Below are 14,586 nucleotides of genomic sequence, written 5' to 3' on the forward strand. Positions count from 1 at the left end.
AACATAATGTTAAGAAAGCAAAAAGTGTCGAACTGAGGTGGTCTCATTTACATTCATTCATGCAATATTAACATCACAAGTAAATTGAACATAGTTGCATACAAACATATTTTAAAAAGATCGATTCTATGTCATACAGTATAAACGCAAACAAATATTTGCAGGCAGAACAAGATCCCACCTCTCCATCTTTGATAACGTTTTTAACATGTTTGCTCAAAGGATTTCAGAATCACTGGCAAGGCCATCATTTATTGCTAATCCCTAACTATCCGAGAGATGATGACAATGGTAACGAACAGACTTCTTGAACCACCGCAGTACATGATTGTGTTGGTACATCCACAGTGCCATTAGGAAGAGTTAATGGGATTTTGACACTGAAAATGAAGGAAGGAATTTGGATAAAATTCAGAATGACGTATGCCTTGGAAAGGAATTGACAGTGGTGCTCAATAAGTAGAGTTTGCAGGTTTAGAAGGTGCCTTGAAAGGAAGCTTGGCGAGATAGTATATACGCTCTATAATTGGAGAATGAGTGAATGTTGAAGGTAGTGAATGGATGCTGATCAAGCAGGCTGCTTTGTCTTAGATAACGTGGAGATTAACTGTAATTGCAGCTACTCATCCAGGAAAGTGGAGATATTCCATCAGATTGGTGCCTGGTAAATGATGGATCGACTTCAAAGACTCAGGAGATGACTTACTCTCTGGAAGATTGAGTTTCTGGCCTGCTCTTGTAGCTACAGTATTTATATGGCTAGTCCAGTTCAGTTTTTAAGTTAATGGTAACCCCCAGGATGTTGACAGAGGCAGATTTCAGCGATGGTAATGCCAATTAATGTCATGGGGAGATTAAAATCCTTACCATAATTTTGTCACCTCTGGAGACTCTTTCCAGGGTTACCTAGTCAACCAAGCACCAAATTTTCCACAATTGTGCAGCCTGTACCTTATCCATTGTGATTTCTTGTTCAACCATCACCTTGCTCCTTGATGACTTACAGCAGTTCCCCCAATACCCAGCCCGGATGCAGCGCCAACACTCAAGAAACTTGACACCATCCAGGACAAAGCAGCCCGCTTGATTGGCATTACTCCAAGCATCCACTCCCTCCACCACCAATGCTCAGTAACAGCAGTGTGTACTATCTACAAGATGCACTGCAGAAATTCAAAGATCCTCAGACAGCACCTTCCAAACCCACAACCACTTGCATCAGTGAGGACAAGGGCAGCAGACATATGGGAACACCACCACCTCCAAGGTGCTCTCCAAGCCACTCACCATCCTGACTTGGTTTTGTTCCTTCATTGTTGGGTTGTCAAAATCCTGGAATTCCCTCCCTAATAGCATTGTGGGTCAGCCCACAGGAGGAGAGGACTGCAGCAGTTCAAGAAGGCAGCTCACCACCACCTTCAAGGGCAACTAGGGATGGGCAAGAAATGCCAGCCAGTCAGCGACACTCATGTCCCATAAAATGAGTAAAAGAAAAAAGAAATTGGTTTTGAGTTTCCACAATTCACCCAAAATCAACCAGTTCAGCACAGAGGCTCAAGAAATGTTGTGCACATGTTCAGTAGAAAGCGAGTTTCCATAAATCATGTAAGCCAGTTCAAATGATTATGAGATTAGAAGCTAGATCGCTGCAGAAGGTGCCCCCAGCCTTTTACTGGGCTTAGACTCAGTAGGAGGATCTGCCCTGTGCCAGCAAGGGCCTCATGCCATGAATGAATATAATAAAAAAGCTAAAAGCCCAGAGGCATCACCAATGTGTCCCTAAGTAGGAATCTAACAGTTACTGATTAGATACCTACTGCTGCTGAGCAGGTACCTGATGACAGAGTCAACACATCTTTAGCAACATCACTGAGATGGGAACATGTCATGGAGTTAGTCTGGTGCAAGATTTTCCAAAACATGCAACAACTCTCCAAAACCGCATGGCTAAAATTCTGCTCTGAATATCTTGCCCTAATCCCAGACCGTTAGAATTCTACAGCTTTAAAATCCATATGAAACCCCATCTCTCCTATCTGCTATTCCAAAAGGGCTAGGTATTCATTCCTTCTAGAATATCTGCCCATGCTAAAGCTTGATGTAACATTTATAAAACAGACTTGCATAGGCATCAGAAGTTTAGGCAAGACCCTGCTCAGGTCTCTCTACAACTTGCCTCAGGGTCGACAGATTTCTTTTACTCTTTGATGGCACGAGTTGCTAACAAGGCTGGCATGGGTGGAAGTCACCGTGCAAAGATCCATCACTGCCACAGGCGTGTACATACCATCTTGTGACATGTTATGCAGATGTTGCTGACTTCAAAATCGCCATCAAAAAGGCTTTCTTGAAACAACGCAATCCACATAATGTAGTTACACTTACAACACTTGAGGAGTTCCAGAATATCGACCCTAGTGATATAGTTCTGAATTAGGATGGTGTATGGCTCGGAAGGAAGTTTGTAAACAATGGGGCTCCTAGGCATCTGCTGCCCCTGTCCTTCTAAAAGATAGCAGTCATGGGTTTGGAAGAAGCTGCTACAGGAGGTTTGCTAAATTACAAGACATCTTGTCTTTTATACAAGTTGTGTTGGTTATGAAGGGAGTAACTGTTTAAAGTAATGGATTGAAACTGATTAAGCGGGCTGCTGGGTGGCATTGAGCTTCTTGAGTGATACTGGAGCTACATTCATTCAAACTGTATTCTGAAAAATCTTAAAACCTGTCACTATCCAGTAAGCTGTGTGTGTTATGGGCGCAAACAGAGAGAAATAAGGGAAGCACAATATGACACTGGGTTGAAAAGTTTCATTTTGTTTCTTTTTCATTGCTTTGCAAAAGATAACAGCAAGCCTCCTTTTAAACTCATTCTGATCCCTCTTCTTTTTTGCCCACAAAGTTTTACTTTGGCTGTTGTGCCAGTTTTCCTCAAGTGCATCTGGTAAACAAGGAAAATCAGAAAGTGATCTTCTGCTATTTCAAGGATTTTTCACTGGACTTTGCTGTTGGCCATTGAATCAGTTTGCCCAAATATGGAAGGAAACACTATTATATAATGTAAATGATGCTATGTCACCATGCAATTGATTTCTTTTCACGGGCTCCTTAACACTTGAGAGATACAGGCACCTAATGCTGCTGAGAGGTGAAATTAAATTGTAAATACTGCTTTTTCTGATCTGAAGGCAAAGCAGTGGCTTCGAGGTCCCCAAACATTAGCCAGTATCACAGTTGCATCACTACAACAACATTCTCATCATCACCATCAAATAGTGCATTTGCTTTTTAATAAATTTCTCTGACTGACCTAAGACACAGATGGGTGGAAGTCACAGTGCAAAGACCCATCACTGCCACAGGTGTGCATGTCCCATCTTGCAAAATGTTAACCAGATGTCACTACAGAGTTACATGCAACATCTATGGCCCAATGGTATCAACATGGACTTTACAAGCTTCAAAATCTCCCAAGCCCAGCGCATCCCCACCCTGACCTCATCCCAAAACCAGCCCAGCTCATCCCTGCCTCCTTGACCAGTCCACCTTTTCTCCCATCAATCTGCTCCTCTCACCTCAACCCTGACCCCCACCTCCTTCCTACCAGCCTCATCCCCACCTCCTTGACCTGTCCATCTTCCCTTGACTGTCCACCCCCCATCCTAACTCCACACCTACACTCACCTTTACCGCCTCCTTGACATGTACATCTCCTCTCCACCTATCTGCTCCTTTATCCACCTTCCATCCACCTCATCCTCTCTGTTTCAGAATCCACTTCCCCTCCCCCACTTCTGAACAAGGGTCCAGATCCGAAACGTCAGCCTTCCTGCTCCTGATGCCACTTAGCCAGCTCCACACCTAGTTACCTATGGTCAACACACCTGTGGCATCAAAATTTGAGGACAATTTGCCAGATGGAATCCCAACCTTGGTTAAATATTTGGAGGAAAGTCATTAAAAAAAGGAAGAGATTCCTTTCTTTATATCACATTTCATTCTGATTTAACTTTAGGATTCAAAGGCATGCATAATTTGATTTGATTTATTATTGTTACATGTACTGAGAATGAGTGAGAGGATACATGCCCAATTCAATGGATTTTTTCTGTCTCAAATGAGGAGAGCTGCAACTCCCTTGTTTAATTTTCTCATCTTTATGCTTCTCTCGCGAAACTTTATGCTGTGAACTGGGTCTCAAATGTAAGCTTGTGGCAGAAAAGGGTACCGGTGGAATCAATGCAAAAGGACAAGATCAGTGTGTTATTAAAACAGATTTGTCGTTTAAAAAATAAACCATTTCAAGAAATCAATTGAAAAGTTTACTTACGATTAATGAAAAGTAAAAAGATACACTTTTTCACTGAATAGTTCGCATTTGATATATAACCTTTCATTTTGAAAGCAAATTTTGGATCTTCAAAACATACATCAATTAATTCCCTGCAGTAGAAATAAGAATATAGCACTAAATTGATAGTCTTTTAATGTTACCAAAGCATTTCTGATTTGGTTAATTAAATGTTACAAATCTTGTGGTTCTACGCCAGTAGTTAGTTTTGTCAGGAAACATTTGCTTTCAGTAGCGGCTGTCAAATTGGATCCAAGCAAATCAATGAGACAGAAGCCAAGGTACCTTTCTTTGTCAATACAGTTTATTAAGTACTCCGGCCTAGTTATTTCCTTATCAACCTGTTCAGAGATCACGTCAGGGGCAAGTGAAACTTGAAACCAGGCCTCTCAGTCCAAGGATAGGACTCCTAGCACTGTGCCACAAGAGGGCTTCTTTACTCAGGCATACAGTTTTTTCCCCATATACCAGTTCCACCTGTATTCCCTTTGTATCTACTCAGTCAATGACTAAATCAATTAATCCCAACCACATGCTTAACTACTTGCTTATTAAGAATTTGAATTAGAATTCCTATAGTGTGGAAACAGGCCCTTCGGCCCAACAAGTCCACACCGAACCCTGGAGCATTCCACCCCGACCCATCCCCTTATAACCCACCTAATATACACCTCCCTGAACACTATGGGCAATTCAGAATGACCAATCCACTTAACCTGTGAGGCAGCAGTGCTAACCACTCTGCCACCATGCCAGCCCAATTAACATAATGTCCCACACCTTCGTTATTATTGAAGATATCTTTCTAGATCTCTGGTATCACCTTGGGCTGGTGTCAAAAATCGCAGGTTGTTGGGAGATTTGACACTGCCTCAACTGGACTACGGTTCCTGCTGCAAAAAGCAGTTGCATTCATGTTGACCTGCCCATTTACAAAGTCAACTGTAAAATCATAACAGGTTATCATAATTTGCTATGTGCAACTTGACTGCCATTATGATGTTAATTACCCTTCAAAGCACTTGATAGGCTATAAAGTGCTTTGGAATCTCCTGAAATTGTGCAAGGTGCTAGATCAATACGAGCTCTTTATCTATTCAAGTGCAGCCAATTCCAGTTGTTAACAGCACCTTAAGTAACACTTATCCACTGATTAAGTCGCCACATTTTGAGTCCTGTTAACAATATGAGAGGATGGTAAGAGATTCCAGGCAGCTTTAAGCAGTTAGTGAAAGCTGCTCGAAGACCCAACTGACTGAAATCAGAAAAGGCAGAATACATTTCAAATGACATCTGTTGTCAACTAGCATGCATCTGACAACTAAAAAATTCTGTGTGGTAATACAGGCAGCTAATACTATCACTCCTGAATGGGTTGATTAGAAAATATCAAAATACCAAGTGGTGGGGAGAAATTTTGAGGCACAGTGGCAGTGTTCCTACCTCTGACCCACAAAGTTCAAGTCCCTCTCACTTGAGGTGTGTCATAACATGTCTGAAGAAGTTGATCAAAAATATCCAAGTGTTAGGGTCTGTACTTCTGAGGAATAATTTGCTGCTATAAAATCTGTGCTTGTTTCAATTGGCGATTGCAGTCATTTGATGGGGTACATAGGAGCTGTTCTCATTGAAGACTGTAGCTTTCTCAAAGTTTGACATTCTCAGCCAGATGTAGGCTGACGATTGTGGGCACTAATCGAAGCACTACCCAATATGAACTACAGGCAATATCATAAATGCCCATATCTCCACATTTTTTATTGCTAAGTGGCAGTAGCAACTGCTAAGAATGGAAGCTGGATTTCTCAGCTGTTTCCAATAATTGGAACTGAAGTCTGCAAGTGATATTTTTCCCTTAAACTAGTATTGGGCTTTTAAAGAGATCTGTTGCAGGACAGATTTGCTTCCCCAAGTGTATCCTATATTTAACTGCTTCAGTTATTTCCTTACAAACTAAGTTAAAGTAACAGCACTGCAACAAAAGCCAACATTTCTAAGTGACCAGCACAGCCAAAGTCTGTGTTGCTTGTGTTAATTGCAGGAAACACTGGTCTGAAAAGGGAGCAGAGATCTCCTAGAGCATGATGGTCTGACACAGCCACAGGATTTCACTTACTGGGCGAAATTTTTTCGTGAATATGGTTGCCCTGATGATGAGCTAGACACTGGAGGCAACATTGTCTGGCTATTTCAGGAAGCCTCAGCTGGAGACTGTGGCAGACAGGAAGCTAAGAGAGTTGATATTGAATCTCCCACCCTTTTAAGGACTGGGACCTTGAAGGACCCGATCAGGAGCAGCCCCTATTCCAAAAACCACTTCCCAAGGCTGCAAGGAGGCTGACAGGATTTACAGTGTGGTCTCTTCCTACATCATAGGGCCTATCCATCTGTTGTACAATGCCAGTGGTGGCAGCAATATGCCTTAATGTGGTCCATCACTTTCCTCAACTGGTCTCAAAGAGAAAAGGCGCACCTCCAACCTCACCAATACTAGTGAAATTCCATGGCATCAGGCACTCTATCCCTAGCCGTGAATCACTATTTTATGGCTACTTTCCACTTCCCAACTCTCTCTTGATGGCCTCATTAAATTCTGCTCGCCATTTCATGACATACTACCTAGATATGATGCACAGCACCACATGTAACACCTCTGATCCCCATAAATGCAGTACCAAAGCTGTGGGGCAATCTGCCATGAACATAGTCCATATTTTGCCCATTGAGTAATTTTAATCATAACCATTAAGGCTGGCACAAATGGCTTGGTGGCCGGGTACTTGCACCATATAGGCAAACAGATCTGATAAAAGGTCGCAGACCTGTATATTTAATGCTTGTTTCTCTCTCTATAGATGCTGAATAATTCTGGAAGTTTCTGACTTCATTTCAAAGTTCCAACAGCTACAAGTGGTTGGCTTTGTTGATGGCTAGTTCAATGCTATCACTGCTGATTTAAAGTCTATGGATAAACGTGCATTCCGAACAGACCATACCTGCTTACAGCATTCCCAAATACTGTTCGAATATTGTCCAGGGTTGAGGCATTAGGCAATGTTCTCACATCAGCAACAGTTTCACCTTGCTAGAAGCATGGAGGCAAATACATATAAATCATTACTAGTCTAATTTTGTTTAAATAACATCAGTTCGAGAGAGGGAGGATTCATTGTCATGATCCACGTAGGTACTTAGTGAAGAAAATTGTAGAATTCTGAAGCGCAGAGAGATTTAGATATTCTGGTGTATGAGCTACATGAGGTTTGTATGCAGCAAACATATGTAATCAAGAGAGACTGTGGGATACCATCCTTTATTGGATGAGCAACTGCACATAAAAGGACGACATGCTTCAGTTACACGAGACAGCAGCAAGACCACATCTCGATTACTACGTGCTGTTTTTGGTCTCCTTATTTAAGGAAGATTTAAATGCATTTCAGAGAAGTTTTACTAGATTGATATCTGGAACGAACAAGTTGAGAAAGATTGGATAAGCTTGTTTCTACTCATGCTTAGAAGAGTGAGGAGTAACTTGACTGAAGTTTATAAGATCTGAGTGCTCTTGACAAGTTAGAGTTGGAAAGGAGGTTTCCTCTTATGGGTCATTTCAAAACAAGGGGTCAACATCTCAGGATAGAGATGAGATTTATTATCACAGAGGGTTTTGCAACTTTAAACTCCGCCTCAGAAGGAGGTGGAGGCAGGGTCATTAATTTGTTATTTTTAAAGACAGAGTTTAACAGCTTCTTGTTGGGTAAGGAAATCAATTGTTATTGGGGTAGCTGGGAACATGCAATTCAAAACAGAAACAGATCAGTTGTTTGATGGTGCAGGCTTGAAGGGCTTTTTTCTGCTCCAAATGCATGTATGTATGTATTTCTGTTAAGTTTTGATGGCAGTTTAATACAGGCATTTAATTTTTTCTCAAAACATAATTGGAAATGCTTACTGCAAGGGAGTGCATGGAAAAAGAAAAAACCTTAAACAAATGACATAGTCATGAAAGATACAAATAATAATTTATAGCCTGTGGTTGGTTAACTCAGTTGGCATGTGATGCAGTGATGCCAACAGTGCAGGTTCAACTCCTGCGCTGGCTGAGGTAACCATGAAAATCCCATCATCTGAACCTCTCCCCTTACTGAGACATGGTGATTCTGGTCTAAACAACCACCAACAGTCTCTACCTAATGAGAAAGCAGCACAAGGATTTTCTAGAGCTAGTGACTTTACCTATGGCTTGATGAAAAGGCAATGGGTTGTATGCCTGATCTGCAGTGTGTGGTTTTCAGAACAGCAAGGTTATCTTGAATGGACACAAATGTATCATGATGACTTAAGTCTTGCCAACTTAAAATCATAAGTTGAGGTGTCAACTGAGATAACCTGACATACAATAGAGGGTGGCGGTGTCCAGTCAGTTTGTTCCAGATTTGGTCACACCTCTCAGAATGGGTTTTGCTGTGACCACTGTATACAAAGTGAGGAGTCCAAGTGAGACAGAACAACTCTCTGTAGAAGCGCAGCCTATTCAATACGGTGGATAGTGCTACTTGACACTTCGAACAGAAATTAATAGTATTTAGGCCAATATTTCCAACAGAAGTTCATTTTAGGTAGAAAAACTCGTCAAAACTTACAAAGGAAATATTTCAGGAAGAAGAAAAAGGTTAAATCACCCACACAAAAAACTCACCTTCTTCACAGCAAAGCTCACTCCTGAATTGTGGATTGCATACCTGGAAGGAGAAACTATAGACTATGATAACAAAATATAGCAATATGATTTGCCAATTAGAAAATCTTGTAAAGAATAAGTTTCTTGGTGCTCCCATTACTTAGGATACCAATTCCCATCATCTGATGAAAGGGCAGAGAGGTCCTCAACCTAGAACAGATTAGATTCCCTACAGTGTGGAAACAGGCCCTTCAGCCCAACAAGTCCACACCGCCCCTTGAAGCATCCCACCCAGACCTATCCCTCTAGAACCCACACACCCCTGAACACTACGGGCAATTTAGCATAGCCAATCCACTTAACCTGCACATCTTTGGACTGTGGAAGGAAACGGAGCATCCAGAGGAAATCCACACGGTATGGGGAGAATGTGCAAACTCCACACAGACAGTTGCCTGAGGCAGGAATTGAACCCGGGTCCGTGCAAGCTATCTTATTCTTCCAATCTAGATGTGCATCAAGAAATATAACCATTAAGTTGAATTCACTAGTTGGATTGCTGTATCTCCTTGACTTCTTTTCAGGGTACAACTTGGGCATGTAAGTGAAGATCAGGTTTTAACCTGGGGAGACAGGTGGTCTGATATCAACAGAGGCAGATTTTCTAAACAGGGAAGTGATGGATAGACTTTGGGTCTCAATGGGAAGTGGAGGTGGGGTGGGGTGGTTGGGTAGTTGTTGTGAAGCACTCAAAAAAGGAGCTGCAAAAGGAACCTACTGCACAATCCTTGACCCTGTGAAGTAGGATCCCAGAGATGGTGGTAGTGGAAGGGTGTGGGCTCCGAAAGCAACAAATGTTATTTTTGTCTGCTGGTCAGCAGAATCACAAGAATTGAAAGGCATTTACCTTGTTCTGAAGGCTGTCTTCGGCTTCTTTGAAGCTCTTTGGCAGAACCCAGGAAAACAGTGAAGTAGTGATAATGTCACTGGACAAGTAATCCCAAAGCCCAAAATAATAGTCTGTATGCCCCAGGTTCAAATCCCTCCATGACAGCTGGTGAAATTTGAATTCAACCAATAGAATCTGGAATTATGAAACCACTCTCAGCAATGGGGAACACAAAACTATTGTTGGTTGATGTAAAAACCCATCAGATTTACTAATGACTTAAAAGAGAAGAAAAATATTTAAAATGTGCAAGACAGGTTTAATTTGACCTCTTCAGCCTCATAGTATTTAAAAGGAGACTTTGCCCCAGGATGGTTGAGTTCCCAGTTCTTAACCCATGTCCATTAAACAGAGAGCAGACTGGAATTGAGATTGAGATTTTTAAATGTTTTACGCATTATTTTGGGATCCGAGAAGTGGAACCAAAGACAGACATCCCATCTTGGTCAAAACAAATCTCAAGTATAAGTGTATTGCCTGTTAAATTGAGGTTTAACATTATTCTTGAAAGGGTGCAGAAAAGATTTACAAGGACGTTGCCAGGGTTGGAGTTTTTGCGCTAGAGGGAGAGGCTGAATAGTCGAGGCTATTTTCCCTGGAGTGGCTGAAGCTGAGGGGTAACCTTATAGCTGTTTATAAAATCATGAGGGGCATGGATACGGTGAAGAGCAAAAGTTGGTGTCCCAGGGTTAGGGAGTCCAAAACTAGAGGGCATGGGTTTAAAGTGAGAGGGGAAAGATATGAAAGGGTCCTAAGGGGCACCTTTTTCACGTAGAGGACAGTATGTGTACGGAACAAGTTGCCAGAGGAAGTGGTGGAGGCTGCCGCAATTCCAACATTTGAAAAGCAACTGGATGGGTATATGAATAGGAAGGGTTCAGAGAGGTATGGTCCAAATGCTGGCACTGCTTCTATGTTGTACAACTCTATGACTCCATTGTAGCAGCATCTTTAAGTACTTCCATTTTAACATATAGAATGAATATTCATTCCTGCAGCCTTCCACCAACTAACTATAAACTCCCCCTTGGCTAGGAGCTGTTCTGTTTTAAAATCAGATTTAGTTTAAGAATACACGTATGATCTTACCTTCACGATAAAAAGCTCAACCAGAGATAAAGCCTATTCAGCCTGTTTAGTGTCCGTTAAACTCTTTCCTCTCCTATTCACTTAGTCTAATTCTAATCTGCTGCTCCATTGCCTTCAAAATTCCTCTTGTTGAAGCAATTAATTGGCATTTAATAGAATTGCTATGTTTGGTTTCAAACATAAAATGGCACTGACGACACTAACAAAGGCCTGTCGCAGAAAAATTGTAGTCAAGCTGGTTATTGGATATTTTAAACTGCATCTACCTGCTCATAACTTCCACAATTCTAGAATACTCATCGCTGGGATTTTTCAGAGCCTTCCTTCGTGTGGCAATATTGTAAAAAAGATCCTCCACCTGAAAGCAAATGTCAACATCAGGAACACTGCACTAAAAAGTGAATCAAAGCCACCACGCCAACTACAGGCCTAGATACCAACAGTTTATTTTTCCTATGTTGGTTAAGGGTATATGGATTTAAAGATCAGTTTAGCTAACGTCTATTTGAATGGTATTACACGCTCACGGGACTGAATAGTCTACCCCGCTGCTCTTACAAATTTTATTCCTCATGCAAAACCAAGACAAATACATTACCTGGCCATTTCAAACGCATTACAGCAGTGATTATAACTATAATTCAAAAGGTATTGCACTGATCTTAAAGCGTTTTGAGACATGCTGCAGTCATGCAAGACACAAAATAAACACAAAGCCTTTCTTAATTGGAGGATGTCTTTCAAAAAATGCGAGGTGAGTCACTTTGGGAGGAATAATAGGAAGGCAGAATACCAGGTCAATGGAAAGAGTCTTGGTAGTGTAGATGTGCAGAGGGATCTTGGTGTCCATGTACATAGATCCCTGAAAGTTGCCACCCAGGTTGATAATGCTGTTAAGGCTTACGGTGTTTTAGGTTTTATTGGTAGCGGGATTGAGTTCCGGAGCCGTGGTGTCATGCTGCAACTGTACAAAAACGCTAGAGCGGCCTCATTTGGAATACTGCGTACAGTTCTGGTCGCCCCATTACAGGAAGGACGTGGATGCATTGGAAAAGGTACAGAGGAGATTTACCAGGATGTTGCCTGGTCTGCGCAGGCCCTATTAAGAAAGGCTGAGGGACTTGGGTCTGTTCTCATTGGACAGAAGGAGGCTAAGAGGGGATTTAACAGAGACATACAAGATGATCAGAGGATTAGATAGGGTGGACAGTGAGAGTCTTTTTCCGAGGATGATGACTTCAGCTTGTATGAGGGGGCATAGCTACAAATTGAGCGGTGATAGATTTAAGACAGATGTCAGAGGCAGGTTCTTTACTCAGAGTGTTAAGGGCGTGGAACGCCCTGCCTGCCAATGTAGTTAACTCAGCCACATTAGGGGAATTTAAACAGTCCTTGGATAAGCATATGGATAATGAAGGGATAGTGTAGGGGGAGGGTCTTAGATTAGGTTCACAGGTCGGCACAACATGAAGGGCCGAAGGGCCTGTTCTGCGCTGTATTGTTATACGTTCTATGTAATTGCATATTAATTGTGTTTAATTGTATACAGGAAGCAAGCAGTAACTTGGAATTTACTAGAGTCTCCTATAAATGGGCAGACCAAAATGGTGCATACTGGGCTAGGAAGCGAATGTTTATAATGTATAACTGTAATTACATATTTAAAGCGTGCAAAGATTGGCTTCAGTTCTATACTTCACGAACTGGCTTTCTCAATAGTGATCCCTTGAAAATGATTAGTATGCCAGGGAGTGCAACTGGGATGGATCTCTAAAATATTTTTGGAAAAAGAAAGTCTTGAGCTCGAGGGACAAAGGAATTTGTTTAATGCTACTTTAACATGGATGTCTTTTAAAGTACGTAAGCAAGCTGTAACCACTACAGCTGGTTAGGTGTCTGAAATGAATATTCTCTGCACAATACAAGAAAATTGATGGATCAGCTTAACCAGCAAGCGGACCAGACCAGGAGACGGAAACCTGAAGGCAGATGCATTGGCAGTTAACAAAGGTTTACATACATCTTAAAATTATCGTTAATGTGGGACAAGAGGATTAAATTTTAAAGGTTTATACACAACTAATATAATGTGGGGTCAAGTACAGCATAGGGCTAACACTGTTTCCTAGATAACAGCAAACCAGCAGTCTTTTTTCTAGCCCATCCAATTCTCTTTTTCAAAAAAGAAAAATAGATGCTCTGATTACAATTAAATAGAAAACAAAAGCAGCAGATGTAAGCAACAGCAATCCAAGTCTGCAAGACAATCGAGGCGGCGATGGCCATGGATGATACAGATGGCTCCGTCAACGGATGCAGAACCAAACTGGAAGGCAAAATTCACTAGAATTGCAGACATGCAGGATGTATTGACTGATGCGAGTTGAAGCAGAGACTGAAACGTGATTGCAAAGACAGAAATGAGCACCTCAAAAAATGAAGTGTATGGATTTGGGAGGTGGCTAGTAGACTTTGGAAAGAAAGAGTGCATGTAAGGTAGTAGTCTGCAAGGCAAGATCGGTTGGGTTTGGTTACAAATGAAACAGATGAACAACCAAGTAAAAATTAAAATACGAATGAAGAACTTACTGTGATCTGTGTACCCTGGTTTCCAGCACATGGCTTTGGAGGGGCCTTTAACCTACCATCACTGTAACTAGCTCTGAAGAAGAAAGATAATGTGAATTTTTCATATTTTTAAAAATTCACTTGACTGAACAACTGTCCCCATCCTCCTTCACCTCTTCAGGCAAAAGAATGGCTTAGGAATGCTGGGACATATTTTACTAATCCATGCAGGTGGCATAAATCTGCACCAGCTGGGAGTACATATCACAGATTGGAGTGTGGAAGTCCACACATGCCCCCTAACAATAATGCAAGGCTGCTATTGCTGCTTAAAGCTCCAAATCTGAAGGGTCATTTCTAAAAGCTAACCTACTATACCTTCACTGTCGAATGAGATAACAAGGATAAAAATAGTTCATTCTAACAACCAAGAGCCAAAACTGAAGGTTACTAAATTGTATAACTTTACGAAAATGAAGTTAAGGACAGAGGTTATGAAAAGCAATAATGCAGCATAGCCCTTCACCTTCCAAAAGTATAGGAATTTTCAGTGTCCTATGGTGAGGCGGTTGATCAACATGCCTAGATTACTCCAGTAGCTGCAGGAAACTGTCCTGAAAAAAAAGGTCATCACCACATTTTCATCTTCAGATGCTGTGTGCAGGTTGAAGCTTTGTGAAGATTAAATGCGCAGATCTCGGTGCTCTAAGATCACATATTGGAAAGCGGTAATGATTTCTTTCGACCATTCTTGGTCGGCATAACTCAAAAGGACACTCATTTGTCAGCTGAATCCAAAAAAGTGAGTTATTAAAACATCTACCTGAATGCACATTTTCCATCAGCAGTTTTGGTTGTTACAGTAACATGTGCCACATGGCTTATGCTGGCAAGAGCCTAAGGAACAAGGAAGTAGAGTATTACATTAAGAAATGCTTTGTACAACAGG

At 41.5% G+C, this 14,586-nt stretch overlaps 1 protein-coding gene across 4 annotated transcripts in view; it reads right to left on the bottom strand.

Annotated features, from left to right (window-relative positions):
- Nucleotides 1–14,586, bottom strand: part of mlh1 (mutL homolog 1, colon cancer, nonpolyposis type 2 (E. coli)) — a 50,658-nt gene that overhangs the window by 18,778 nt on the left and 17,294 nt on the right. For 3 of the 4 annotated variants that reach the window (XM_048528887.1, XM_048528889.1, XM_048528886.1), the window contains exons 4-9: nucleotides 14,461–14,534; nucleotides 13,659–13,731; nucleotides 11,336–11,427; nucleotides 9,050–9,092; nucleotides 7,347–7,435; nucleotides 4,330–4,442 (exon numbers count right to left, since the gene is read on the bottom strand). In XM_048528887.1, the coding sequence (XP_048384844.1) occupies nucleotides 4,330–4,442; nucleotides 7,347–7,435; nucleotides 9,050–9,092; nucleotides 11,336–11,427; nucleotides 13,659–13,731; nucleotides 14,461–14,534 (484 nt within the window). The remainder of the gene's footprint in view (nucleotides 1–4,329; nucleotides 4,443–7,346; nucleotides 7,436–9,049; nucleotides 9,093–11,335; nucleotides 11,428–13,658; nucleotides 13,732–14,460; nucleotides 14,535–14,586) is intronic. The other variant, XM_059645779.1, reaches the window with a different exon arrangement.

Source organism: Stegostoma tigrinum, chromosome 5 (assembly GCF_030684315.1).
Source record: "Stegostoma tigrinum isolate sSteTig4 chromosome 5, sSteTig4.hap1, whole genome shotgun sequence".
Taxonomy (NCBI): Eukaryota; Metazoa; Chordata; class Chondrichthyes; order Orectolobiformes; family Stegostomatidae; genus Stegostoma; species Stegostoma tigrinum.